A 26,359-nucleotide genomic window follows, 5' to 3' on the forward strand; every position below is an offset into this window, starting at 1 on the left:
AGCCATATGTTGTTATCGGAAAACCCTTCACTCTTGATTCATCTGAATTGGACTCTATGGACATCGTGGTCTCACCGGGTGACCGGCAACTGTTATAAAGTATGGTCCAATACCGTTTTATAGCCTGCCCACGATGATGGAACGTGGGGCTTCACTATACACAGATTGAAGTTGGCTGGATTTCCGATGGTGGCTTTTCACATGAAAAGATGTAGCTTGTTCGTTTGTGCTGTACCAACTTGCTCATTAGCTCACCTCCATCCACTGAGTCAGGCGTGCGTACTCTCACATCTATTGTCTTTGAATTCACCGGCCATGACAACTCGCTAATTTGTGTACCAAAATCAGCAAGTTGACGATAACGGTTGCAACAAGAGGTTGTGCTCACCCTATTGAAAACGAGAGTTTGATTGACTTCTTGTCAGCTACAGAGTAGAAGGACAAAACTGCAATTCAACAAACACCTTGCATGTCGGATCGAAAGCATGGATACCTGACATTGGTATGAATTCAAACTGACATCGCGAACGTTACCACTGCACCTGCATTATGACCCCGGCCGGTTCACTGAAAATCCACCATTTTCTCATGGCAACACTTTCGTTTTCTGCGAGGTCGCACAGTTTGCCGGCTGAAAATTACAAAGACGAAGGCAGCCACCCGAGCGCGCGATGTTAGATGAATTCATAGACTGAGCTTCTCCCTCAGCTTTCCTCGCTTGAGATAAGGATAATCATTTGAGCAATGAACTTCACTTTGAATACTACCACTTACCTCATGGTGCTCATGGCGTCGCACTAACATATGGAGGATAATTTCTTCCGGAATTTAGAAGAAATTGGCTAACAATTTCTCTCTGACCAGACGGCCCCACGTCAGATTCGCATACTTGTGTTCTGACACAATTTGTGTTGATTCAATCACTGCGGGCATGCGGGCAGTTGATGTGAGGGATGTGAGGTGGCTAAGACTCGATTGCGTAGGCGGAGGAGAGCGCCACATATTGTACATAAAGGCAAACAGTCTGATGTCCATTCTAACCCGTTTGCCTTGGCTATTCTCTCCGACGGCAACAATCATGTCCTCGACAGCGTCGAGCAAAGTTTCGTTCACCATCCGCCGCCCTACGCCCGTCTCGCGCGCATCGTCTGGAAACGACTCTGACTCTTCGTCATTCAAGGTACCTGCTCTACCACGGCATCTCGCGAATGGGAATGGCAGCACTCCTGGTAGCCCCCTCGCGCGCAGTGCCCCTGCCTCACCCTCGCCCACTTCACGCGCGCATGCCGACCGCGATAGCTCTGATGAGGATGAAGGGCTTGACGACGAGCTCGTGACAGGATTTGACCAGTTTGGGGTCCAGCGGTGTGTCTCTTCATTGTTTAACCTTCTCAGGCCGGATTCTCAACTCACAGTAGTCTGGTCTTATAGTCTGCACGAAAAGAAGAAGGAACCAGAAGGTCCTCTCGTCATTCCTGCTCTCAAGAACAAAGATTGGCGCGAAATGGCACGAAAGAGGAAAGCGCTCTATGTTCCTCCGAGCGCTGCTGCACAGACAGGCGCGGACGGGAGCGTCGGCGGACTAGGGACAAGAGACAGCATAAATTCAGGCCCTCAGCTGTCTGGATTGCAGGCCGCAAAAAAGATTAAGCTGGAGGAAGGCGACTCGGTTGAAGTCGAGACTGAGGAACCGGTCGTCACCTTTGATGCTGTAGCAAATGTAGTCCCGAAGAAAGAGGAGGAGACTGAGGATCAGAAGGCTCTTCGAGCTATTCTAGCTAGCGCTTCCGACGACCCCATGAGTCTAGACGGCCCACACATCGATATTATCCCCACACCGAGCGAGGATGACGCTTATCGTCAAGACGTCGTCGAGCTGCCTGACTCAGCTTCTCTCGAAGACTACGAACGCATACCCGTCTCCCAATTTGGTGCCGCGCTCCTTCGCGGCATGGGTTGGAAAGAGGGTACTGCTGCAAGCAAGAGGCACAAAGGTCCTATCGAGCCATACCTGCCTCAGGCGCGCCCAGCGTTGCTGGGCATTGGGGCAAAGGAGAAGGAAGTATTTGACGATGGAAGCTCTCTTGTGAAGGGGAAGAAGAGTAGGAAGAGCAAGCCGGATCGCAGGTATGTACCAGTGGTCAAGAGGGAACGAAAGAGTGGAGATGGCGGGGATAGTGGCTCGGGGGAGCGGAGCAGGGAGAGATCCGGGTCTGCGGTAAGCTCGTCCAAGAGACATTCGCCGTCTCCCGAGAGGTCGCATTCCCGACGACATTCGAGGTCACCATCAGCGGACAGAAGACGTGAACGCGACCGTGATAGATGGAACGACGACAGAGAGGGGAGTAGGGATAGAGATCGCGATAGACAGAGAGATGTTCGTCGGGACTACCATGATTCCTCGTACAAGGATCACGACAGAGACAGCAGGCGGAGGGACGGATCGGATGATAAATATGACTCGGATCGTCGTCGGGAGAGGGATCGCAGGGGTCATTGATTTCTCGCACTGAGAGTTGTACTCCTATCACTAGACATATATCCTTTGTTGTTACTGTGTTTTATTGACCGTCTGGTAATGTTGTGCTTCAGTGATCTCTAGCGAATGCATATATGAGGCACTGGTCTCGTCCCCAGACGTGACTAGTATGGCTGGCTCAGATGCAATTGTCGCCAATCTGAGAATTCGAAGTGAGGCGCCTAGATTTGCATGCACTGTGCGCATGCCACTACCACTACCACCTCCTGCCACTCTATTGTACGTTGTGCTCCAGTGGCTTGGGTTCTCGAATCCCTTTAAGCCCCATTGTTTCAACGAAGGTTCAGTTTATTGCATCCCTTTTCAGCCCATTGATTAGAAGTTATCTGCCTCGCCCATCGCGCTTATTGCTGGTGCAACCCAAACACAAAAGTTAAAACTAGTACCATGCAGATGCGCTCTCTATATCCTCATATGCTGCCGATTGAACTAGTACACCAAGTAAGCCATCCATCAACTGCGTATTTCTGATATCACACTTAAATGCCTGCAGGGTTTGTAGTTTTCGTACACCTCGTAGTAGCACGATCTCACCTATGGATTGTCGCAACACCCAGTCCTCATCTATGCGGCCGGGGAGCGCCAAGTCGGTGCACGGCTGTGCCTCGTCTGTTCAGCTGTCCGCTCTTGGATGCTTCCTGTCTTGTATACAACCGTCGCACTTACGTCGTCCAACCAAATCCTCGCCTTCTCATACTCTCTACAGCACTCTGTCGACTTAGAGATAGGGGAAACGTTGGGTTCGTACGTACGCTATCTCTGGGTGGGCCCTATAAGCTCGATATCCGAGCACGACCTATCGTACGCATCCAGCGCATGGCCGGTGACGATCATTCACCAGATACTGCGGCGGTGCCCCTCGCTCCGTGCGCTGGCCATCGTGAACCTCGCACAGCACCTACTATATCGGCTGGAGGGTATTATCCCGGCCTCTGTGCAGTCCATACACCTCGGTCCGGTCCACGGGCACCTCGATCTGCCGAAGCTGCGATGCGAAAAGCAGCTGCAGACGATCACGAGTATGGACACATACCTGTCGGACTGGGAGGTGCACCAGATCGTCACGGCGCCGCATGTTAAGTGCTTCCGCCGCTTCTACAGCAACCCAGCGCGAATATCATTCGCATTCGACCAGCTGCCGTGTGTGAAGGAGGCGAAGTCGCTGGAGCGGCTGGAGATTCTGTGCTGCGCTGACACCGTGGAGGTCGCTACTCTTGCTTTGCGGGAGCACGCGTCGGAGTACAGCGGCCGTGCCGATGAGCGCATTTGGCTCGTGGCAACCTCGAGTTGCTTCAGTACACGAGCGGATGGTATACGCGCACTCTACCATGATTGGATAAACGAGCTGGGGAAATTAGTCAGTGAAAGCGAAGAGCCGATAAATGTGAGTGTTCAAATGTTTCCGGCTCAACTTTACGCTGACATTGATTCGGCACGTTGGCATATAAGATCGGTGACCGGTCGATGATGCTGGAAACTGTCAGTGCTCCTCTTGAAAAGGTCAGAAATCTTCCATTGCAAGATATTTAAACATGCTAGAATTTCTTGATATTTGCAACAAATTACTTTCGGGTAGGGCGCATACACCCAAATTCCAATTTGTGCGGCAGAATATGAATTTTCTCCTTGCGATCTTGCAGTTATTATTCCAACATGTTCGCTCGAGACTAGGATATTTTGTGCACCATGAAGGTTAAATCTTTGGCCAGAAACCTAATTTAGTGGGTCTCCGAATCTCAGGGACACCCACTGACTTGCTGTTTCGAAATACATCTCACTCAATCAGCCTCCTTCCGCTTCCCTGTCTACTTATATCTAGCTTTCGATAGACCGCCGAAGACAAACTGCCGACAGTGTCGCGTACATACAGAGAAAAACCCATAGTGAATGGTTGCCCAAAATTTTAGAACCGTGAACAACCTCTTGTCGTGAAGAGACCTCAAACTCCACCTCTTCTAAGGCATGCTTTGGGCACGCTCCTGCTCCCTCTGCCTCTCCTGCTTGTGGCATACAGCTTGAAATATGTGGTGAATTGCGAACGTCGATCTCAGATTTTCGTTAGCAGCTTACGAGGTCCATCTCACCTGAGCTGACGATAGTGACGTGCGCTGTGGTGGTCATCAACACTGATACTGTAGCTGGCTAGCTTGCGCCCTATCACGGCTTTTGTTCTTCCTTCTCGAACCGTACTCAAGCAATTGTCGTATTTTTCAATTTATTTTAAGACGTTAACCCGAACAACGGATTCCTCCATCAGCTATCTTTCTGGTCACGAATTTCCATACCACGACTCTGCATCGCCCAATTCTAGACCCAAGCCATAATCCTTCCCGACACTTCATTCTCGAGATAGCAACGTATCTTCCGGATATGCTTCGAATTGAAAGCAGCTGTACCTTTACTCGATGTCCACCCTCTCGCGCATGGGACGGAAGACGTCGAACCTCCTGACCGGTGATCGCAACATATCACACATACGTCTACAGCATGTCGTTCTGCTGCATTTGTATGCGATTTGTGGATGACGGGATTGGACTCTGAGCACAACCCAGCTAGTCATGTAGGGACGCGAATACGCATTCAGTGACCTACACTTTGACCGCGACAACGCATTGGTCGTATCGGAATTGTCAGGCTCCCCGATGGACGTCCTCCACCGCTCAACCTTGCCACCGCTAGTTTTCGCCGACTATCTGATGATATCCGCGGAGTTTCTCTGTCTATTGTTGCATGCCACCCAGCGTGACCTGGTACTGGGTACTGTGAACACAATTACTTCGTACGTGGCTTCAATTCATCAGTTTTCTTTTTGTATCGCAATCACCGCCGTGATTGGTCCATGATATGCGAACATATATCTGGAAGATGTCGAATGAAGCGAAAAAGAGTTCTGTCCAGGTGAAGAGGCAGCGATGTATAGAAGCCTTTTAGCCCTCTCAGTTGGCGCAGACAGCCCGGGCTTCGCCGTTACGTGCCTGCGATCCGCTAAGTTTACTAGTCGCTCGAGGCTCTGACTCAAGGCATGGAATATCAGCGAAAGTGTCTCCCATCTCGCTTTAGTCAAAAGGCGCTCCACATGGTATAATCGTTCTAGTACCCTATTGCGCTATGATAGTTCCGCTAATTTTTCGTGCGTTCAGCCGAGGCTGTCGATCTTACGACTCAGACTAGCACTGATTAGCAAGATACCCCCTCGCATATTCTGCAGTATCATAGCGCTGGCAGCGTGACCGTTGACAGCAATTGGCGGCGCGCAAATGTTCCGCGAGACAGCTCCCACTCCGAACGTTCTGAGCCTTACCACCATGACGGCCGCTCCATATGCGCGTTGTGTCCCCGCCATTCGCGATCGTCCGAACCTCGCACAGGGATGAGTCAGTCGCCTCAGTGTCCCATGACGCTGTCCTTATCCGCGAACGAACCGTCTTCGCCCCATCTCTCAAGGATCGCTGACACGACCCTTGCTTACGGCTTCTTGTGTCGCTCACGGACAGTCTGAAAATTTCGCGACCCCAGATCTAGTGCGCATCTGAAATGCTCCGCGAGAGGAGAACCCACGAACGCGCTGGTTAAGGGGGAGAAGACTCCACTCAACGTCTGCGGCGGACACCCTGGGGCAGCGTGCCCGAATGAGGACTGATGCCGTGGCCCAGTTTGGCACGTCGTTTGTACGGAGTCGTTTGTCTTCCCAGGACGTCAGTCAGCTTCCGGACCAAGACACACCCTCGCGCTCCGGCCCAGCGCCCAGCCGAGATCTTTCTGTGTCTGTGACCACACCCGCAGATCCAGCCCATGAGGCCTGAATCTTGTCGTGAGATGTGGCACTGATGCCATCTGCTTGCATGGCCATAGCCATGGCGATCGCAGCCTGGCCACCTGCAGCCATTGAGAACAAGCGCAAATACGCACGGGTGCAGTTGTCGTCACCATCAGAAGTGAAGGTAAAGTAAGGTCCATGATTGCGTGCGCAGAAGGTAACAGGGTATGCATCAATTAATCTACAAATGCGTATGCCGACTTTTGGTGTATAATCGACCGGCTACCTACTGTCCACGACATCGGATGCCCTGGATGCGTAGGCATCGATCGTGAAGCAATTCTACGAGCTACTATACAGGGTTTATATGTGTATGCAAATGGAACTCACAATACCTCGACCAGTCCCAGGATGCAACACCGTCACAAGTCTCGTGCAGGATGCACGGTGCACATGTGCCGAGAGAAAGACCGTAATGCAAAAAGAAAGACTGCAGAGGATGCGTGGGCAAAAGTGAGCGTGGTGAACAGCAGAAGCTGCGCTGGCGCGAACAGAACGGCGACGAAAGGAGGGTAAAAGTACACCCCAGCCGCGGTCTGCAGGCGGTGCTGGCGCGAGCGCGAGAAGGATAACAAGGGTAGGAGATATGCTGATGGCAGCGATGCAAATGCGGAGCACAAGACCATGCGAAAGCGGAGCAGAAAACAGGGTAAGAACAACAGGCGGATCAGGTGCACGCGACTCGAGGCAAGAAACCAGGATGAGACAGGTATACAACGACGGCGAGGAAAGCACTGCAGACGAAAACCACCGGAAAGACAAGACCACCGATTGTCTAGTATTCGGCGTGTTTGTACTCGTCGATGGGCGACGCGTCGGATTCGATATCCGACGTGACTATTTTGCCTGTGACATCATAACGCACGAAGTTCGTTGGCAAGGGGTCTGAGACTGCTGCAAAAGTCTCCATCTATGAATTCTAGACATCAGTAAAATAAGCAGAGCGGAGAGTCGAATACGATTACCTGGACGTGCACCCCATCCTTCTTATCAGTACTACCTATTGTAACAGAAGGGCCACCACGCGTGCGCATGCCGCGACTGAATGCAATTGTTGAACCCACGGTTGAACTGAGGCATACAGTATCCATCAGCCCGGCTACCGTTGATAGGGTGAGCCACATACCCGAACACCTCTGCGCCAGGAGAAGTATAGTTGCTCAACCTACGGACCGCACGGCATGCGACAATCTGTGGCGATGTTAGGACACGAAACTATGTGATATAATGTACGCCCTTACCGTCGAAGCGATCGCAGCAGGCACATTGGCAATGATCGACATGACCGCATTCAGATCCAGCATCATGAATATCTGTCCAAGATGATCAGAATGTACAATGGGCTGTACAGCTATTAGCAAAACGTACCGTTGCGAGCAAATTCGACAAAAATCTGCGCATATATCCGCACATTATCAGTTCTGTTCGCTCATCGCGCATATATGCGCCAAACGCTGACTTACGCAATGATGAAGAAGATGAGCCCGTCACCAAAAATGAGCTGCACAATCCGGCTCTGCTCCCTCCGACGCGGGATAGCCAACTTCCATGCGGTCAGAGTGAGCACAAGGAAGTCGAAGGCCATGGAGTAAATGAACGTCGCCGCCAATACACGGTTATTGGTGTCCGTGATGGCGCAACCGGATCCAGGGATCCACGCCGCTTTGATGAGAATACCTGGCACGATCACATAATCAACGCATGAGCAAGAGGCGTTGTCGAAGAAAATACCAACCGTGTAGCAGGAGCGACCAATGCCCGAGGATGACACACACGAGCAGTCCAACAATGTACGGATTCTGTGACCACACAGCGATACTTCATATGGGGCAGTTTAGCGAGAGGCTGTATGCGTCATATTGTTCAACTTACGTGCGAAGGGAGAGGTTGATGCTAGCAAGTCCAATCGACGCATTCCCGAAGACCTACAGACAACAGAGATTGTTCGTGAATAACAAGGCAGAGCTGTAAATGAGCCCTACTTGCCTGATTGTAGGTGTACAGAGCTTGGCAGTTCACCGGGCTATGTAAAATATGTGGGCGCCGAACAAGTTGCGAGAGCTTAGAGGTACGTACACAGTAACGTTCAACGCGATCGCACTACGATTAACAGGTTAGTTCGGGCCTTTGGTGGGTCACGAGTACGACTGACATGCCAATCAATGCAAATAGCAAGAAATATCGGCCAGCGAAGTAGAAAATCTGGGAGTCGCGTGAGTCAAGTTCAGCCCAAGGCAGTGGAAATGCAGACCATTGGCCATCTGAATTTCTTCTTCCCGCTGATGAAGGCCCAATCAAAGGGGAGCGAGGTCACGAACTCCCAACTACACGACGATCGGGTTAGGCGCGGGGTTGCGGCTTCAAGGCGGCAAGACATACATGTAAAGGCCCAGCAGGGTGTGCATGAACTTGTCAAATGCCGCTGTGGGTGATAGAGACGGCGCATGAGATTAATTCGGCAGGCGAGGCGCCACAGCACGACGATCGAGACTGACCAGAGTCCTGGGCAATCTCCGCCTCTGATTGCCAGTCGACCATGATGGGCTGCGAGAGAGGGACGGTGGGGAGGGCCGAGGACGAAAGCGGCGGGGATGACTCGAGAGGGGAAACCGAGGCGAGGAAAGGCAAGAGGGCAGCGACGCATGCTATATACTGCTCTAGCGCGGAGGAGAAGCTCGCCAGAGAAGAGAAGCTTCTGCCTGTGAAGCAAGCCAATGTCGAGATCTCGTCCTCACATGCTCCCTGTCACCCGGCGATATCCTCCGCCCCCTCGTCCCCGTCCAGCAGCTTCAAGTAGTACTCTCTCCTCCCGCGCACTGTGCATTTCCATGATGCACGTCTGTTGCAGAAAAACCGTGACTTCCGCGACCCTGTAGCCGCACCACTTTCCAGATCCGCGGGCACGCACGCACGGCCAAGGCCATTTATGTTGATTAAAACACATCGTGACTTTAGCCGCAGACTGCGCGAACCCGTCGGACCACTTCTCCCACCAGCCCGGACTCGACGGAATGCCTGCTACCACCCATCGCACACAGGCTTCTGTCCGTCTTGAGGGCCGCGCTTGACCCAATCCGACCTCGGCCCCTTTCAATCTCATCCGCCAGTTAGGACGTCCTGGACGAGACGGCATTTTCGGCGTCATGCTGATAAGCTCTCGATAGCGGATATGAGGCGACTCGTCGACGACTTCTTGCCTTCGCACTCCAGCATTTCCGTCCAAGATTCTCACTCACAAGCTCTCCCTTTGTTTCCAAAAGACGTCTGATCATCCCGCCAAAGTTCCCTGTCGGCACCAGCACCACCCCGACCGTCTTGACCCGCGCGCACACTGGGCATTCCCATACCCCAAATGCTGAAAATGCGCTTTGAACCTTACTCTAATTGAGAGTCGATGGATTCTGCGCTAGCCTTGTGGAGCGACTGCATGGTACCGTCGTCGTCCTTCTGCTCGTTGCTCGTCGGCCGACCCAAGTGAGAACATCACAGTCTGGTCGCACCGCGACCGCTTTCGTCCGGAACCCGCGTAGGCTCCCTCAACGTCAACAGTAGTGCACCATCACCGCAAGCGACGTTACGACCCCTTCCACCATGCCCTGTTCGTCTGATTCGGCAGAGCAGAAACCGTCAATGTGTGCCCCCATCGCAGTTTAGCCTGGGCTGGAGGGCGATCGCCCTCAATAACGTTGCGCGCTAGCTATAGTGCCGATTTTTCGACACTCCCTGAGGCCTGAGACATGAGGGACCAGCTCGCCATCACCACTCATTATTCAGCACGCGCAATTTTTCAATTCGCAAGGACCCACAATACAGTTGAGAAATTTTCTGTCGCGTCTGCAGAGCCGCGGTGTCGACCCTCCACGCATGCCAGATTGCCGGTGCGCGCGCGCAAGTCGAAAATGATAATCACACCCCTTCTCTTGGGCTACGCGCATCATTTATGGTATTTCCACCCCTCCAACTCGGATTTCCCGCAGGTTGCACAGCTGCGCACCCGGCATTGAACTGTTGAAGTCAAAACGCTACAACATTATTACCCGACGAAAGCCCCTTGCAGACCCAGGCTTGATGCTGACGGCCGACCGCGGACACGCGCAGCGGCGGGCCTATCCCCGGCTCGGCCTCAGGTTCGTGAATCCTGGAAGGATGAGGCTGACCGCCTCCCGGTATCTCCGCTTGCGCCCAGTAACGGCAGACCCCAAGCCTGAGGTACAGTGTGTATGATAATGATCGCAGTTGGACTGATTGCACCGTCAGCTATCAGAGCGCGACGCCAAAACAGGGTCATGCGAGTCTCGGTCCCAGTTACTTTCGCATTGAGTGTGCGCGTCTTCTCCTTGACATGCTTACGATACCAGGCATACGAAAACGACGATGTCACTGCCAGCGGCGGGGTCGCTGACAGCCTGGCTTCTCGGCGCGCAGGCCATGGCCAGCAACGGCTCTCGCCTGACAAGCAAGCCCTGCTCTGGCGTTAGGCTAACGCCATCCCCAACTTGTCGCTCAACGTTGCGTTTCTGATGCGAGTGTGCCCAGGACCCTCTGAAGGCGCCCCTTACGCTTCTAGAACTACTGATACATCACCGTTATTCCTGTCCAGCCCGCCTCACGTACACCTGCTCCAATTGCTCTAATTTGTGCTCTGGGAGCATCGTTCAACCGTAGCTAGACTGCAAGTGGTGAATGACGACCTCGAAGATGGCCCCCAGCGCGAACCCCGGTTGAGTGATCGGATATGGGATGGCATCATGAGGTCTGGACTGGTACTGTCACTGTCAGCCGCACTCCAAACTCACGCTCGGCGAAGGTGCTTGCAACAAGTTATCGTCCATTCGTGGACGCAGCATCGGCATCTGTAGTACCTGGCGAAGTTCTTCTGCGGTAACGCTAACGGAGTTCTTCCGCTAGGTCGTCTTCTCCAACCCGCAGACTTCTGTGGTGCGCACCTTCCGTCAGACGAGGCCGGCGTTCTACACCTACTAGAACATCTATCTAAATGAGTGGGGTACCGTTGCCGCCAAGTGGTGAGTCAGTTTGATCTTACAAGTCGCGAGTCTAATCTCATATGCACATACAACACATACCCGACTAGTACAAAGGGCGAAGCGTCGAATATGAATTGCGCGTTCCCCGAAATCTGACCGAGATTGGTTTGCGCAGTTGCCACAGAGACACCGATATTGGGGGCACCGCGTTCTCATGAACCAGCAGATCTCTTGGAGCAGGAACGCGACCCAGCGGCTTCGCGGGATCTCTCGTAGCCGACGTGTTAGAAGCGTCGTAATATTCCATCTTGACTTCGAGCGGTCTAGCCTGAGAGGCAATAGAGGTAGGTTTAAGGCAGGAACCATTTCGCCATGAACTCGTTCGCCTGAGCAGGACGGGAAACCTGTAGATCGGACGAATTGTACTATTAATTACATTCAGTTCGTATTGCGACTGCACCCGGCGAAAATTTCCAAGAATATCGTAGGAAAACCCCCATCTCAACAAAATTAGCAAGCGAAGACTATACGAGGACTATAAACTAATGGGAGATCGCCACGATAAAAATGCTGCGGTTTTCTGTCCGGTATATCGACCCACGTGCTTTGAAGGAAGGTAGCAAGGTCTTCATCAATATACGGTAAGACATTGAGCCAGCCGGTGGTCACGTCTGAGGCGGATCGGTGGTCCGCGAAGAATCGTAGGGGCACCTGCGAGGCGAGTAGTTTCACGCTGCGAGAGATACAAAGAGAGGAAGCAACCCTCCCCTTCCGTCGGTCACAGGCTGCAGTGTGGGCGAGATTTTGGTATGGACGTCCGCAGATGTCTCGTGGAACTCGAGAGAGCGAATAAGTGTAGCGAGGATGACCTTGAATTCGAAGATCGCTGCCGGGTAGAAGCGAATCAGCAAGAAAAAGACGCACGTACGAGACACCTTGAGTGAAGGTGAACAAAAGGTTCAAGTCACTTACCAAGACGGTATCCAATGCAGTTGCGCGGTCCGTCGCAGAACGTCACCAGCCCACTCCATCCATGGGGGAGTTCCGATGGCGCCGGAACCCCTCCAGGTACAATCCATCTTTCCGGGTGGAAGTCGGCTGCATCAGGGCCCCACACAGCCGTGTTAACATGCATGGTGGTAAAGGGGATGTGGAACACCTATCAAGTCAGCCGCATATTCAGCATTCCGGACAACTGGGGCGCATGGATAGCGTGTACCTGACCGGCCCTCACGCGGAGGGAAGAGATGGTCTTGCCAGTGGTGGTGCGGACAGGTTTGCTGAGAGGGATCACGTCGTCCTTCAGAGCAACGCGCTCGGTTTGTGGTGAAGCCGGGTGAAGGCGCAATCTTCCAGGTGAAGATTTCAGCTATGATGCCAAGTTGCGCTTGTAAATCGCTACGCACCCTTCTTTGACAACGGCGTCGAGGTACTCGAGTCGCTGAATGTCGTCGTAAGAGAAATTGCGCCCGCGCTGCCGTACTTCGTCGCGTAATTTCTGCTGAATTTCGGGCCGCTTCGCCAGTTCCAGTAGTGTGAAGTTCAGCGACCCTGCCGTAGTCTCGTGACCAACCATCATAAACGTACTTATCTGCGAAGGATGATTGACAGCGTTAATGGACGACATAATACTCCGACGGCCGGAGACCTTCGAAGATAATTGGCTCACTTACATTATCCACGATCTGTTGCGCGGTCAAGCGCTCCACCTTAGATCCGTCCCCATTGTCGGCCTTCATCAGTGTGCTCAGAATATCCCGACCTCGCTCGTTGAACGTCCCACGTTCGAGAAGGCGCATAGAAAGCTTTGACACGATCTCCCTAATCTGACCGCCAGCCTTGATAGCAGGCAGAGGTAGAAGGAATATTTGCGGGAATGTACGAATGACGAGCATCGCGATGAATGCACCGAATGTGAGGCCACTATTCACATGGCCGTTCCAGGACGCATGAATCTGTTTCGCTTCTGTTGATTGGCCTGACCTAAAGTCATAGCCAAATGCGACACGTCCGATGATGTCTAGTCTGATATAAGCATGTTCTGTTGAGCCCCATCGTCGTACGATAACAACGTGACGCACGTGCAAGTAGATGTGTATTCGACGATGTTTACGGTGGCCGCGCCGGCGTGTGAGAGTAGGTGGTTCGTCAGACGGCTTTCGAGCTGCGGTGATAGTGGGTAAGCCACCTTCCTAACCACAGGAAACACCTTACCTTCTCCGAGCATTCAGCAATGTCATCGGCCATACCCTTAATCGCTTCGGAACTATGTCACAAATTAATTAGCGAGCACTCAGTAATGCCACAGTACAAGCACAGAAGATTAAAACAATAGTAGAATAGCCCATACGTTTCCTGAAGAGCGAAAGAGCGAAGAGAGGCGGAGCTACACGTACGAAAAGGCATTCGCCAAGATCCTACGTTGCTTCTTGTGGTCGTCGCCTTCTGCCCAGACCAGACCCTTGCCTAAGACGTTTGCGACAGGAGGGCGAAACGCGGGCGACTTGACTACGTCCAGACCACATCAGCAAGGGGCTTTGAGGGTATCAGGGACTCAAACACAATCCAGCGCACCGTAATCATCTGAGTTTTGGAATATATACTGGACCGCTGCATGGTCCGCAGCAACGATCTGCATTCTTAGATCACATTCAACATCTTAGGGGAGCTAGGAATGATGATTTACGATGTCGCTATGAAACAGCGCGGCCTTGATTTTGAATATGGGACCCCAGACAGAGGCCCAGTTGGTGTACATCTCGGTTGCTTGTCCTTCAAAAGCAAGCAACTCATGGCCCCAGATCCAGCTTGCTATTCCGCGAGACTGATTGCCCCCGGAATGAGTTCATCATCGTAAGCCGCACTTCGGTTCGGGCGCACTCACAGGACCTAAGAGAACATGTCCATCTTCACGCTGTCGCGAAATGAGGAGGCGATAAACATAGATAGCGGAAACGAATGACAGGAGCAAGACAGCTTGCTGTGTGGCGGAGAACGAGGAGAGCATGATGGGGGCTCGGGGGACACGCGAAGAGCGCGTCGCAAAGCGAGAGACGGCGAGATGGAGAGTTGCCCTGGATGGCCGCCTAGGTGTAATTTGAATGAGGACTCGAGGGAGCGCGTCGGCTTGGAGGATTGCGGCAGCACGAGGCTTGGTGAATCCAGGAGTGCAGACTACTTAGCGACCCTGTTACCTGGCTGGCGGTGTTGCTCTTCTGATCCGACGAGGTAGAGCGACGCTTACCAGACGCGAGGACGGCGCCAGCAGATTTTATTTTATTTCATGGCCGGTGGGAGCGTGCCACGACGAAATGAAACGAGCGTCAAGACAGTGCAGAGCCGCGGAGTGTGGGTTCACATGTCTCGTCTCCTTGCTTGCTCGGAAGATCCCTGCCGCAGTGGCCCGCGGTCTGCGCGTCCTGGCGCTCAAAATTGCAGGAAGTCTGGAGATGTCGTAACACACTTTCCGACAAGGAATCTGATGCGATGCAAGGAAGCAGGCATACGGCGGTGGGTAATTACCATTAAATTCGACAGAAGCCTCGGCTGCACTGACGGGGATGTCCCTGCACGTGCGGAATTCCCTGTATGGGCACTTCTATGTTTTCCCTTTACCGCCGCCCCTTGTCCTATATCTTCTCGCACACCATGACCCCGAACGGCCAGAGCAGCACGGTCTTCTCCCCGTCGATCCTCTGTCTCCTTCAGTCTCCTCCTCGTTCGACCCCCTCGTTCAATTGCATTCATCATGCCCAAGTGGGACACGACCGAGGAACTCGTGGCTGATGCGGGCATGTCTCCTCGTCTCTTGTCTTGGTGCGGTCGAGCTCACCGTGCCGTCTGATAGCCGCCTTCGAAAAGCTGATGCACTGCTTGGCTGGCCTGTACTTGTGAGCACCTCTTTCCATGTCCCCGTATCCTAAAATAACCGTCGACCAGCTGGGAATTTGTCACTTCCTTGGACTTCGACTGGCAGTTTATCTCTGGCAGGAAAAAGTTCCAATGGCCATTGGTAAACGAAAATTCGATCGTCATTTTTACACCGATCACTCACGTCCTCTTCAGATCTTCTACATGGCCGGGCGATATTGCCTTTTCTTCGCATTAATCGGAATGTAGGTTTTCGACAGCTTGTCCGTGGTATGCTGAGAGCTTACTTTGTTGTAGTTTGATAGCTCTCGATACCACAACGTAAGTAACTGCCTTGAACCGGCGGCATCGTTTGCTCATTCTTGGGCAGTGAGATCAACTGCCAAGCTCTTTACACGTTCAATCAGGTAAATCAGGCTCCAAGTCGATGTTGATGCCAGCAGACTGATGTTCGAAACCAGCTCGCAGGTGACGCCGCTGTTGGGTTGGCCAGCATCAACTTGTCCATTCGCACGTAAGCTGACACATTTTTCGGCAATGATATTTGCTGACATGTATGCGATCAGTATGGCGGTGTGGTCACAGAGCCTCTACATCGTGATTCCTCTCGTCATTGTCATCTTAGGGCATTGGTCCTTGATCTTGCAAGGTAAATTATTCATCAGATCTGCAATATAATATATAGCGCAAACACTGATCGGGCGTACTAGGTGTTCTGCTCAAGGCCTCATGGGTCCCCGGAACAGGCTGTGCGATCACTCAGACAAACAACACCATTCTCGCGGCGACATTCATATATTCAATGTGCTTCGATGCTCTTGTTATGACTCTCAATGTTGTCAAGCTCTTTGGCCGTACTTCGCGATCGCAACTTGTATCCTTGCTCTTTAAGGATGGCCTTATTTACTTCATCGTGGCGTATGTCATCGAGTGTTTACTTGTTTGTCTTGCTAATGTCTATTGGCAGGTTTGTTGCCAATTTGATTGCCACGATATTCATGATCATGGATCTCAATTCGGTCATGAGTGTCATCTTCAATGTTCCTGCCGCCATAGCATCCACGGTCAGTGGTCGATTTTCAAAATCTCTGTGCTGTCAATGGTGTTTATGATAATCCAGATTGTTGCATGCCGCGCTGTGCGTCGCTTGAACAAGTTCAAGAACAATGGTCCGGAGGTGTAGTAAGTTTCCAAACGCTTCATTTTCATAATGTCACTTCTCATTGCCTTTTTAGTACAACAAGTAGCCATTCCGGCGCTGTTGCCTTCCGCACGGCCAATGCGCAGATCGTTAGCCACGGTGGTCGCCCGAAGTCGGTCGGCCCGAAGGAGCTTTCGGGAGTACATGTTCAAGTCTGTACTTCTATTTTTGTTCAATACCCGCCCTGACTAAGCTGTCGCTATAGATGCAAACCTTCACTGTCGGCGATGATGACTTGCCCAACTATGTACACGAGACACAATCGAGGCCTGGGGACGTCGAATCCGCCGTGTCCGAGATAGACTACAAGACGGAGGCGCTATAAAAGTGACTGCGCTTACGGCACCATCAACATACGCATCAATGCATAGATTCATGTACATACCGTACGTCCGCCCCGGTCTGGCGTGGCTTTTTCTGTAATGACTCTCATGACACGTACGCATAACTGTAGATCCACTGCGGTGCATCCCCGCGGTATAATTCGCATCACCATCGTCTTCGCATTGCACGCCGCGTAGGCATCCACTATCGAATCGTTCTCATTTGCTTGCATTCCTTCCTTCCTGTCTAGCTTGCTGCCGCCATTCACTTCCAGTTGCCTCTCCTGTGGTGCACCTGCGGTGTGCTCGAATACCATACTCATGCCTGCCGACTGATGTCGGTGAGCGCATAGTGATACCCAGCTGACTGTTGCTGCTGTGCGCCGGATGGGGGCGGGAGCGGCGGTCTGTAGAAGTTGTAGATTCTCTTACTATACCAGGGTGTCATTGCTATACATGGGCTAGTCCGGATGGACATTGAGGAGGAAGGGATCATCCAACAAAAGGGTAGAATCTACATCTAATGTAATCGAAGTCAATATTTTTGAAATGTAATCTACACAATCAACTCTGTCGTTACAATGTTTACATGGCCTGTCAAAAAATTGCGTCCACATTCCTTTGTTAGGATTGAGAGTGATTGGTCTTGCTGTCGATGCTACTTATCATTGATAGTAGTAACTGCCTGGTTAATCTTTCGCATGGCGATCTGGAAGGTGTTGCGATGAACCCCAATTGCGTTGTTATCTACTTACAAGCGATTATACATTATTAGATGTGTTCTGATGAAGTTGCGCCCTGACTGTGCTTCTGAGTATTATTTACACTCAGTCAATCGCGATCGGGGATCGGAGATAGCCGCTTCACCAGTGCACCATCTGCTAAGTACTAGTCAGTCAATCTTAGACGGCGATGAGCTCGGGCGGCGGGCATCGATGGTCATGTAAGTAAAATAGCGACTGAGACAAGATGATGAATCGAAACAGAATTTTACGGGCCGCATACGAGATACCAACTTTACTAGGAATTGGGAGATCTGCCTTGGTGAGCAAAATCTCCCATTAAATCTGATCACGCAATCCTCGGAGCAACCTATTCATGATAATTCTCCACGCTCTCTTCAGGTCCATGGCTTTGTCCAGGTCTCCCCCGAAATTCAATCTGTTACTTGTGGTGCGGCCCCGAAATACATCGCTCGTTCCTCAATCATCGGCCGACGACATGAGCCGTTCGCCGTAGTCTAGGTACGAGATCACCGTGGCCTTATTCAGATCTTCCCGCCAGGACGGCCGCACCCCCAGATCGCGTCGCCACTTACGACGCTACCCCCGTGTGCGCCATGACGGCTCCGATCTTTCGTGAAAGCTCTTCTGACCCCGGGCCGCTTCGACCCATGTCACTGCCGCGCGGGATGGCAAAGCATGGCGGCCCCAGGCATCCGCCGACTGGCCCAGGGGTCGTTCCCGGTCACCGTCATGCACGCAGTCACCTAGCAACCGAGCGTTGGGAGGTCTGAATTTTTATTTCTGATTCAGGATGACGACCTGATTTCATTCAGTGTTCAGGCCTTGCTCCAATACCACAGCTGTCTGCTAGCCTGCGTTCTCGCTCTGAGGAATGGCTACTTGGCGAGAATAAACATGCTCCATTCCCCATACCTCAAAGCGTCACAGTCCAAGACTGTCATGCTATCGTATCGCGCCAAAATCGATCAAGAAAAGCGAATCGATGATCATGTACCGGATAAAAAAGAGGCCTCCGGGGATCAACGCTCAGTCTGTACCATGTCTCAACATCTAAACCTACCCATACTCTCAGCTCGCGTCGCAAAAACACTATACCACGGCTGATGAGATTCGGAGATGCTGCAAACTTCGTTTCTCAATAGCTCCTTGAAACTCGCCGGCTTCTTCCTGTTCTTTGCGCCGTCTGATCCCCATTCGTACTCGTGCCGTGTCTGCGCACCTCTTGTCGGGATGTGAGCGTGGTTCTTCCCGAGTCTGGGGATGCACGCAAAGGCGGTAGATAATGCTTCTGGTAGTTGTACTTCGACCTTGCGGTCCTAGTCGTCTGGTGCGGCATTGGGATCTCGACAATACTTGGAGATCAAGCCGGAGGCGTCAGTGAGGACCAACTTAATCCGCTTTGTTAGAGGACTCCTCTCCAAAGACGATATGAGAGAGCTAATATTCCATAAAAGAAAACTATGCCATTTGTCTTTGCAGTGAAGTCCTGATGAGTTATGACTAGACGATGACCCGTGAAGCTAGCTCACGGCGAATTGAAAAGAACCTACAAAGATAGAAGGTAGGCACAAAATAAATAAGCACATCACAGCTAATTAGATCCAACACCGGTACCCCAGGGGCCCAACGGCGCCCTCATCCTTCGCAGAGACTGCGCTTGACAAAACAGAAACAGCAATTATCGATCAAGATTATCATGTGCAGTCTGTTCAGTTTTTAGGCTCGGGGCTGGCGCCTGAAGCCGCTAGGATTCAAAGTCATCAGCGGTGCGCCGCCGTAAACGGGTGCCTGACCAAGTCGGCGAGCGAACAAACCACTGTCCGAGTAAAGGCCACAGTGATATCTACGACAGCGTGAAAAGTAACGGGATTTTCGACATTCAGACACAAATACTGGAGGAATGGTATCAGACGCACAATTTATGGTTTATGGATTTTGAGCTGGTATGGTATACAAAGCCAATGGAAGGTCATAATTCAAAGAGCCTCCGGCTTGAGGTCCAGCACAGTGTCAGCCGACTCAAGGTCCACTGCCCTTGGCCGCGCATCCCGCGAGTAATTTCGCACATCATCTGCCACAGTGAATGTTTGCATCTTGACAGTCGTGAGCATCTCATCTGTAACATCGAATATTAATATACCTGTACATGCACACCCGACATGTCCCTCGGGACAGTTTGCTTCTGACGATCACCAGAGGCGGGTACATTTCCAGAAAAGAAGTTGAGAACGCCGCCGGAACCACTGCTTGATTGGCTGAAGAAGGGTGTCATTAGATATTGTAGCATGGGCAGACGAAATGATATGTACTCACAAGACCTCTGGACCCTGTAATTTGAATGTAGTCAAGCGACGCACGGCACGACACGAAAATGTCTGGACATGAGGTCATTACAGTTGTGACAGACACACTGGGGAAACAAACTCACTGTAGATACAACAGCGGCAGGCACATTGAAAATGACGCTCATGACCGAGTTGAGGTTCAAAACCATGAACACCGTAGCGATCAAGTTGGCGATAAACCTGTGCTATCGTCAGTATCTGTGCAGTTCAATGAAGCAAGAATAGAACATACGAGGCGATGAAATAAATCAGACCATCCTTGAACAGAAGCGCGACAACCTGCGATCTTCCCTGGCGGCGCAGCAGCTTAATAGCACTCAGCACCATCACAAGGGCATCGAAACACATAGAGTAGATAAACGTTGCGGCAAGGATAGTGTTGTTCGTTTGCGTGATGGCACAACCGGTGCCAGGTATATATTCTGCTTTTAGCTGGGTGGCTTTCACATCAAAGAATGAGCCAACCATATTATTTTCGTCTGACATGATAGCCATACCTTGTAATAGCAGCGACCAATGTCCGAGGATGACAAGAACAAGGGGAACGACAATATACAAACTCTGGGACCAAACAGCCATGCTGACGAAGAGTTGGCACTTGTTGTGATTAGTAAAGCGATCAACTCACGTTCGAATGGCAAGATTGATACACGCCAGTCCGATAGCAGCATCACCAGTCAGCTTGGAGGAAGGTTCACTACGCCAATCGAATCTTCAAAAAGCACGAGGCTTACCTGATTAAAGGTATACAGGGCTTGACAGTTAAGTTTTCTGCCAAGAGGTGAGCGAAGAGCATAGTTTCGCATTGCAGGACCCACGATGGATAATCAAGGGCTATCAGACTGCAGAACATAATGTGAATATCTATCCAGGTTACCATAAGATAAGGAAGCACCCACATGCCGATCATGGCGATAAGAAGACAGTATCTATCGGCCAGATAGAATATCTGTGAAAGTATTTGATATTATCCTGCGACTCGAGTGAGAGCAATGGATTTACCAGTGGCCAATGGAATTTCCTCTTGCGCGTGATGAACGACCATTCAAAGTCCAAGGAGATTGCCCATTCCATACTATGCCAAGACAATGAGATGGGCATGCAATAACATGGGGCGAACACTGAACGTACAAATACACACCCGCCATGCAGTGCATCAGCTTTTCGAAAGCAGCTGATTGAATCTCGACGATGAGTCCAGTTGCGCGAGATGCAAGATATGCATTGTATGCGCACCTGCATCGGTCGCGAGCTCTTCTGGCGAATCCCACTTCCCCATGGCGTTAATGGATCGGTGAGATAGAAACTAGGACACAAGCGGCCAGGAGAGCTGCAGATGGGCGGGCAGGCCACACTGCCTGGCATGATGGTATACATCGCGACAATTATATTGTGGAGGGCAACAAGTCCTCTTCCGCTACGAGTTTCACGTGCAGAGAGTGTCACCGACTCTCTACAATGTCTCGGGATTTATGTGATCGATCATAATCCGCGAAATATGACACGCTGCAACGACAATCAGAAAATATCGTGGAAACTCGCTTCAATGATTATTATTTCACCGTGCTATATGATTATGGATGCACAGGAATTTTACGCTCGGTGTATGTGTGAAGTTCCGCTCTCTTCGGATTTATCCTTTTGAGTCAACTAACTCCCTCGCCGGGAGCTCTTAAACTCCCGAGTCAACTGGCTCCTTCGCCGGGAGGCTCTTACACTCGCGGTGATGCACCATGAGCCTAGAGACCCTGCCCCGCAGCATGCTCCCTGCGCTTTGCGGCCTCGCGCTCAAGGCGTTCAGCCTCAGCGAGCTCGTTTCCCCGCGCGTGCAACTGCTGGGCTTCCTGCTCCCGCTGCGCAGCTTGAGTGCGCAATGCCTGGGCGCTGATGCCACCACCGCCAGCTGCACCACTGGCGACTGCGCCACCTCCCCCACCGTGGCCGTAGCCCTCATTCTGGCCACTACCATATGTCGCCTCGCGACCTTGACCTTCACGGCCACGGTGGCCCACTCCCCCATGGCCGCCGTCGCGATGATGGCCGATCCCAGTGTTCTTGAAAAGTAGACACAGTCAGTGGTTGGTCACATACTTAGTGACACGAAATATGACTTACACCGTCATAGGCCGTCGGTCCTCCCTGCCCTTCCTGACCTTGGACACCAGTCTGGGCAGCCTGACCTTGCCCGTATGTACTGGCATACTGGCCTTGGCCTTGGTCGAAGCCGACGCCGCGGTCGTCGGACCGAGGCTGTCCTTGACCCCCGGTTGGCTCGCTGTAACCGCCCTGACCCTGTTGCTGAGAGTTCTGCCCGTTCCAATCAGTTATTCTGTTGTGGCAGGAATGATTGCATATGTTGAACGCACCTTATTTCCGAATAGCGTCATAATTGTAGTTGTTGGTGAGTGTGGATGATATGAAGTGTCAAGATGACTCCTTACTGCGAATTCTGCGACACTATATAATATGTGGACGTGGAGTATGTTGGCGCTCCAGAATCATGGGTCCAAGGAATTGGCAACGAATGGTTGCAGCTGCCCGCGTTCAAGCCAAGTGTGAGGAGCTGCGTGCAAGATGTGACGTCACTTGATAACCACGTGGCAACGTAAGGGGCGTAAAGCCGTGGTGACCAAGTGCTTGTGGCGGCACGGGCGCGTTTCTTGTTGTCGCTGGCCGTTGGCTGAACACTGCTCTCGTCCTCTGAGTCTGACTGTATTCAGGCCGTAGCAGTCGTATAGACGTTTTGAGCATATTGTCCAAATATTGGAAGACTGATGGTATGAAACTACTTTCTCGTCTCCGCAAGCGTTCATGATCCGCCTAATTGCGGGATTTGAGTATGAATTTAACATACAGTATCACCAACTAGGCATAATAGGCCGAGTATACTGATAGCCATTATCCACCCTTCCTTCAGTACCTCTGATCGCCTCCACCATTGTCTCTCCAGCCGGCTCCCAAGTGCTTGTTGGCGGGATGGGCACCTAGTCTGAAGATCAGCAACTCGACTAGCTCACCACATAATCTTGTCAACACTCACCGGAAGCAACAGCTCGCTCCCTGTGTACCGATGCCTCTTGTTCGAGTCGCTCTGCTTCAGCAATCTCCGCGCCTTGGGCCTTGATAGCGCCGGCCTCTCGGTCCTTCTGCACACCTTGCGCTTGAAGGGCACGGCTGCCGACCAAGTCGCCGAATTTCTGCTCCGCCCGACCTTCCATGCGATTGACACCGCCACCAGTATGATGATGGTGGTGCCCATGAGTCGTCCCCTGGTCGGTTTGTAAATAAACCGCTAAGTGATGCACCCAGCTGATGCAACTCTCACCTCGTTATACCCTTGGCCAGTCCCCGCAGCGCGATTGGCGTCGCCTTGATGGGTAGCAGTGGGAACTTGTACACCACTGTGGTCTTGACCGGTGAGTCCACCGCCACTCCCAACCCCTCCAGTGGAGTAATTGGCAGCATTCGGGTCTCCGCCTACACCAACACCTCTCCCTCCTGCGTAAGTATTGGCATTGGGATCGCCACCGACACCGACACCTCGCCCTTGGCGATCCTCGCGCTGGTCATAATTAGGATCTTGATGCTGGGTGGTGGAAGTCTGGCTCTGGCCCTGACCCTCAGATTTCTTCTGAGAGGCAGTCAGCAAATAAATACTCGTCAAACACCAGACACGACGCTTACCTTGCTCTTGAACAGCGGCATTTAATATGGTCGTAGTTTCAGTTATGACGAGATTGTTAAAGAGATGTTTGGTCGGCTTCAAGAGAGATTCAGGTCCTTATAACGATAAGAATAGTTGTGGAGATGTATGACGCGGGTGTGGCTGTCAGTGAGCGAGGGCTCCAGCCTTCGAGGCCTATGACTTTCCGCCCTGGCTTGTCAGGGCTAGGCGTCGGGGCGTCAGCGTACAAGCGCTAGCACTGGGGTGAGCTGTGGAGCGGCCGAGGAGCGGGAGTGGAGGTGGCCGTACTACATCCACCGCATCCCAGGTTTTCGTGAAATTCATCAGCAAAATCGTGATTAACGTAGATAGCACAACAAATTACAACATGAGCATGCATGAGTACCCCTAGGGACTCAATAGCAGTGTTTTACTCCACCCTTCGTGAGTGGGTTGGCACCACAATCCACACCATAACCATGAAGCCCATCATAGATACCAGCCTGCGTAATAAGGAAACTATTAGACGATACCCAAAACGCACTCAGCAAAGATCACTTACAACGGCTGTAAACTCTTGATACCCTCTTTAGACGCAAGCAGACCGGTGAGGAAAGGGAAGAATGCCGAACCAGCCTGACCGAAGCCGGCGATCCAGCCAATACATCCGGTAAGGAGCCATGACGGAAGAATGCGCCCGGAGTGGACCATCACAATGGGATACACGGGGCCAAGAAGCATGCCCACAAAGGCAACGGCCACTGCGCCGCCGATGAGAGATGGGACGAACCAAACTATAAGCTCGAAGCTGTAGGTGTTTGGGGTCAGAGGAAATTTGGAACAGAGCGCGCGCATAGTTACCCAATTGCAAGGATCAAGTAGAGGAAGATCGCATAGCGTTCGCCAACCTGACAAAGACTTGGTCTGAGCAACGACATTTGCGGGGGGCCGAATGGCTACTCACCGCTTTGTTGACCCAAAGAAGCGCAACGCGGCCGAGGGTAAGTCCTTCGACGGCGATGAGAAAATGACTAGATAGAACTATAGAAATAGCGAAGGACAGGCAAATACCTCCGAAAAATCCCGACGAAATGTATCCGGAAGAGGGACCACCAGAACGCACATCAATAACGTATGTGACGATCCAACCTTATCAGAGTGAACACTTCATAGTGTTCGTCTGGTGTGATCCGCTTACCGCCAATCGTAACCTCCGTACCAACGTAAACGAGTATGAAGAAAGCTAGAAGATGCAATGCTCTTAGGCGGAAAATCTGCTTATATTTGCTTTCATTGCTGGTATGTTTCTCAGCAGGCGTCTGCCCGATTTCGGCCAGACATTCTGCGCAAACATGAGTCAGTACCAGCATAGGAAACACACAGATGTGGCGAGCGGACCATCCAGCGTCCTGAAACGGAGCACCGCAACGAGGAAGACCAAGTTGATGGAAGCAACGGCCAATGAAATCAGGTAATGGAAAGACCAGTGACGCATCTGTGAGAATTGTGTTGCTACAAGAGGTGAGCACAATGCGCCCAAACCTGGAAGGAAAGATATGTCAATGAATGGCAGCATGGCCAGGAGGCTGCTTGCCATAGACCGCGTGCATGATACCCATCTTCGTCGCTGCTCCGGACTGCAGACTGCTAACATATCCGTTTGCACCTGCATCCTGCACCATTGGCTCAGCTTGACGCATTGTCAAGTAGAGTGTGATGGCTACCTGAAGTGCAATACCGAACCCGTTGACAGCATATCCCATCACAAACACTGGAAAGGGCGGCGCAGGCGCAGCCAGAGCGTAGCCGATCATCTGCGCCGCAGATCCTGAGCGACATGAGATCGAGTTAATACCATCAAGAAAAAATCTACCTATGACCATGACCTGAACATTGTCATATTTGAACAATCAATTTGAAAACGGTTGCGCATAGAGGACATACAATGCCCAAACCAAAGCGGTCTGTGAGGGCGACGTTGGCCGCTGCGGCGGTAATGAAGCCCTGCCCTAATATTTAACTGGACCGCAGCACAACGTCCAGACGAATGGAGGAAACCATACCACGCAGTTGAACACGAAGATCAATGAAACGACGGCGAATCCGAGCTGTCAATTAATCTCATATTGACTGATACGGAATACGATACACCAGCTTTAATGCGTACGTGGTAAACGCTCTGTATGCGAGGCAGCAAGGGGCCAGTGGTGCCGTCATTCCATCCAGCGAGAAAGAGGGACCAGCACATTGCCGCAAATTGGATGTTGGCCTTGCTACGAGGAGCTGAGGACAGGTCAGTGGGTTTTGCAACGCTATCCGGCCTGGATGACCCGGGGTTACGGGTGAGTTCGACCATTTCGACAGACTTTGAGTCATCTCGTAGAGACAATACGACTTGCGGTGTCTCTGGAGGATGAGGCGAGCGGCTTCGAATCGAGGTTGATGCAGAGCCAGGCATGCTCATTTGTTTCAGCAAGTTTGCCTGGATGAGTTTCTTCAAAAAAAAAAAAGATGGATGCGAGTCAGTCCAAGGTCAAGACGTGTTCAATTTATATGCTATATGGATAGCAGGGAGTCTCTTGGGCCATCAGAAGACTGACCTCAGGCTCGGACTGACCCCGGGAGAACTGAAGCTATCTGAGGCAGTCGAACGACGTGTTCGCCATGTGACGCCCGCGCCTGCAAGGGGTCTCAAACTCTTACTCGACATCAGCCTCGCTCTCCGTTGTTTTCGCTGTCAGGTGTGTCTTTGGTCGCTGTTTCGAGCGTTGAGCGCGATAAGGCTGAGGCGCTGACGACTGCGTGCGTACTGTGCAGTTCTCGATTTCAAACTAGGCCTAATAGCGATCGAACTGACGTGTCGAGACGT

At 51.9% G+C, this 26,359-nt stretch overlaps 8 protein-coding genes across 8 annotated transcripts; 3 read left to right on the forward strand and 5 right to left on the reverse strand.

Annotated features, from left to right (window-relative positions):
• Nucleotides 1–1,078: 1,078 nt before the first annotated feature.
• FIBRA_01595 (uncharacterized protein) lies at nucleotides 1,079–2,500 on the forward strand (the record flags this gene model as incomplete). The annotated part of the gene is made up of 1 exon (XM_012323470.1): nucleotides 1,079–2,500. The coding sequence occupies one exon, from the start codon at nucleotides 1,079–1,081 to the stop codon at nucleotides 2,498–2,500; it is 1,422 nt and encodes a 473-aa protein (XP_012178860.1).
• Nucleotides 2,501–3,170: 670 nt separating this feature from the next.
• FIBRA_01596 (uncharacterized protein) lies at nucleotides 3,171–4,069 on the forward strand (the record flags this gene model as incomplete). Its single annotated transcript, XM_012323471.1, has 2 exons — nucleotides 3,171–3,923; nucleotides 3,989–4,069. 2 exons carry the CDS (start codon nucleotides 3,171–3,173, stop codon nucleotides 4,067–4,069), a joined length of 834 nt encoding a protein of 277 aa, XP_012178861.1.
• A 3,062-nt stretch (nucleotides 4,070–7,131) lies between these two features.
• Nucleotides 7,132–8,894, reverse strand: FIBRA_01597 (uncharacterized protein; the record flags this gene model as incomplete). The annotated part of the gene is made up of 13 exons (XM_012323472.1): nucleotides 7,132–7,266; nucleotides 7,322–7,427; nucleotides 7,483–7,547; nucleotides 7,598–7,669; nucleotides 7,725–7,749; nucleotides 7,820–8,033; nucleotides 8,092–8,174; nucleotides 8,229–8,281; nucleotides 8,435–8,456; nucleotides 8,509–8,558; nucleotides 8,608–8,680; nucleotides 8,736–8,778; nucleotides 8,852–8,894. 13 exons carry the CDS (start codon nucleotides 8,892–8,894, stop codon nucleotides 7,132–7,134), a joined length of 984 nt encoding a protein of 327 aa, XP_012178862.1.
• A 3,175-nt stretch (nucleotides 8,895–12,069) lies between these two features.
• FIBRA_01598 (uncharacterized protein) lies at nucleotides 12,070–14,348 on the reverse strand (the record flags this gene model as incomplete). The annotated part of the gene is made up of 11 exons (XM_012323473.1): nucleotides 12,070–12,227; nucleotides 12,314–12,500; nucleotides 12,561–12,690; nucleotides 12,748–12,932; nucleotides 13,015–13,366; nucleotides 13,423–13,505; nucleotides 13,556–13,607; nucleotides 13,738–13,849; nucleotides 13,916–13,973; nucleotides 14,028–14,165; nucleotides 14,226–14,348. 11 exons carry the CDS (start codon nucleotides 14,346–14,348, stop codon nucleotides 12,070–12,072), a joined length of 1,578 nt encoding a protein of 525 aa, XP_012178863.1.
• An 899-nt stretch (nucleotides 14,349–15,247) lies between these two features.
• Nucleotides 15,248–16,737, forward strand: FIBRA_01599 (uncharacterized protein; the record flags this gene model as incomplete). The annotated part of the gene is made up of 10 exons (XM_012323474.1): nucleotides 15,248–15,456; nucleotides 15,509–15,532; nucleotides 15,582–15,618; nucleotides 15,673–15,725; nucleotides 15,778–15,860; nucleotides 15,922–16,129; nucleotides 16,179–16,275; nucleotides 16,332–16,393; nucleotides 16,447–16,564; nucleotides 16,618–16,737. 10 exons carry the CDS (start codon nucleotides 15,248–15,250, stop codon nucleotides 16,735–16,737), a joined length of 1,011 nt encoding a protein of 336 aa, XP_012178864.1.
• Nucleotides 16,738–19,457: 2,720 nt separating this feature from the next.
• Nucleotides 19,458–20,405, reverse strand: FIBRA_01600 (uncharacterized protein; the record flags this gene model as incomplete). Its single annotated transcript, XM_012323475.1, has 5 exons — nucleotides 19,458–19,574; nucleotides 19,622–19,736; nucleotides 19,795–19,856; nucleotides 19,910–20,006; nucleotides 20,059–20,405. 5 exons carry the CDS (start codon nucleotides 20,403–20,405, stop codon nucleotides 19,458–19,460), a joined length of 738 nt encoding a protein of 245 aa, XP_012178865.1.
• Nucleotides 20,406–21,565: 1,160 nt separating this feature from the next.
• On the reverse strand, nucleotides 21,566–22,213 carry FIBRA_01601 (uncharacterized protein; the record flags this gene model as incomplete). The annotated part of the gene is made up of 3 exons (XM_012323476.1): nucleotides 21,566–21,880; nucleotides 21,942–22,133; nucleotides 22,193–22,213. The coding sequence occupies 3 exons, from the start codon at nucleotides 22,211–22,213 to the stop codon at nucleotides 21,566–21,568; spliced, it is 528 nt and encodes a 175-aa protein (XP_012178866.1).
• Nucleotides 22,214–22,739: 526 nt separating this feature from the next.
• Nucleotides 22,740–25,948, reverse strand: FIBRA_01602 (uncharacterized protein; the record flags this gene model as incomplete). Its single annotated transcript, XM_012323477.1, has 15 exons — nucleotides 22,740–22,810; nucleotides 22,867–23,095; nucleotides 23,152–23,457; nucleotides 23,511–23,516; nucleotides 23,963–23,993; nucleotides 24,053–24,298; nucleotides 24,352–24,398; nucleotides 24,455–24,639; nucleotides 24,689–24,832; nucleotides 24,889–25,032; nucleotides 25,106–25,318; nucleotides 25,364–25,376; nucleotides 25,435–25,494; nucleotides 25,554–25,598; nucleotides 25,658–25,948. 15 exons carry the CDS (start codon nucleotides 25,946–25,948, stop codon nucleotides 22,740–22,742), a joined length of 2,031 nt encoding a protein of 676 aa, XP_012178867.1.
• Nucleotides 25,949–26,359: the final 411 nt, after the last annotated feature.

The sequence above is a fragment of the Fibroporia radiculosa genome, assembly GCF_000313525.1.
Source record: "Fibroporia radiculosa TFFH 294 genomic supercontigs, scaffold744, whole genome shotgun sequence".
Lineage (NCBI taxonomy): Eukaryota > Fungi > Basidiomycota > Agaricomycetes > Polyporales > Fibroporiaceae > Fibroporia > Fibroporia radiculosa.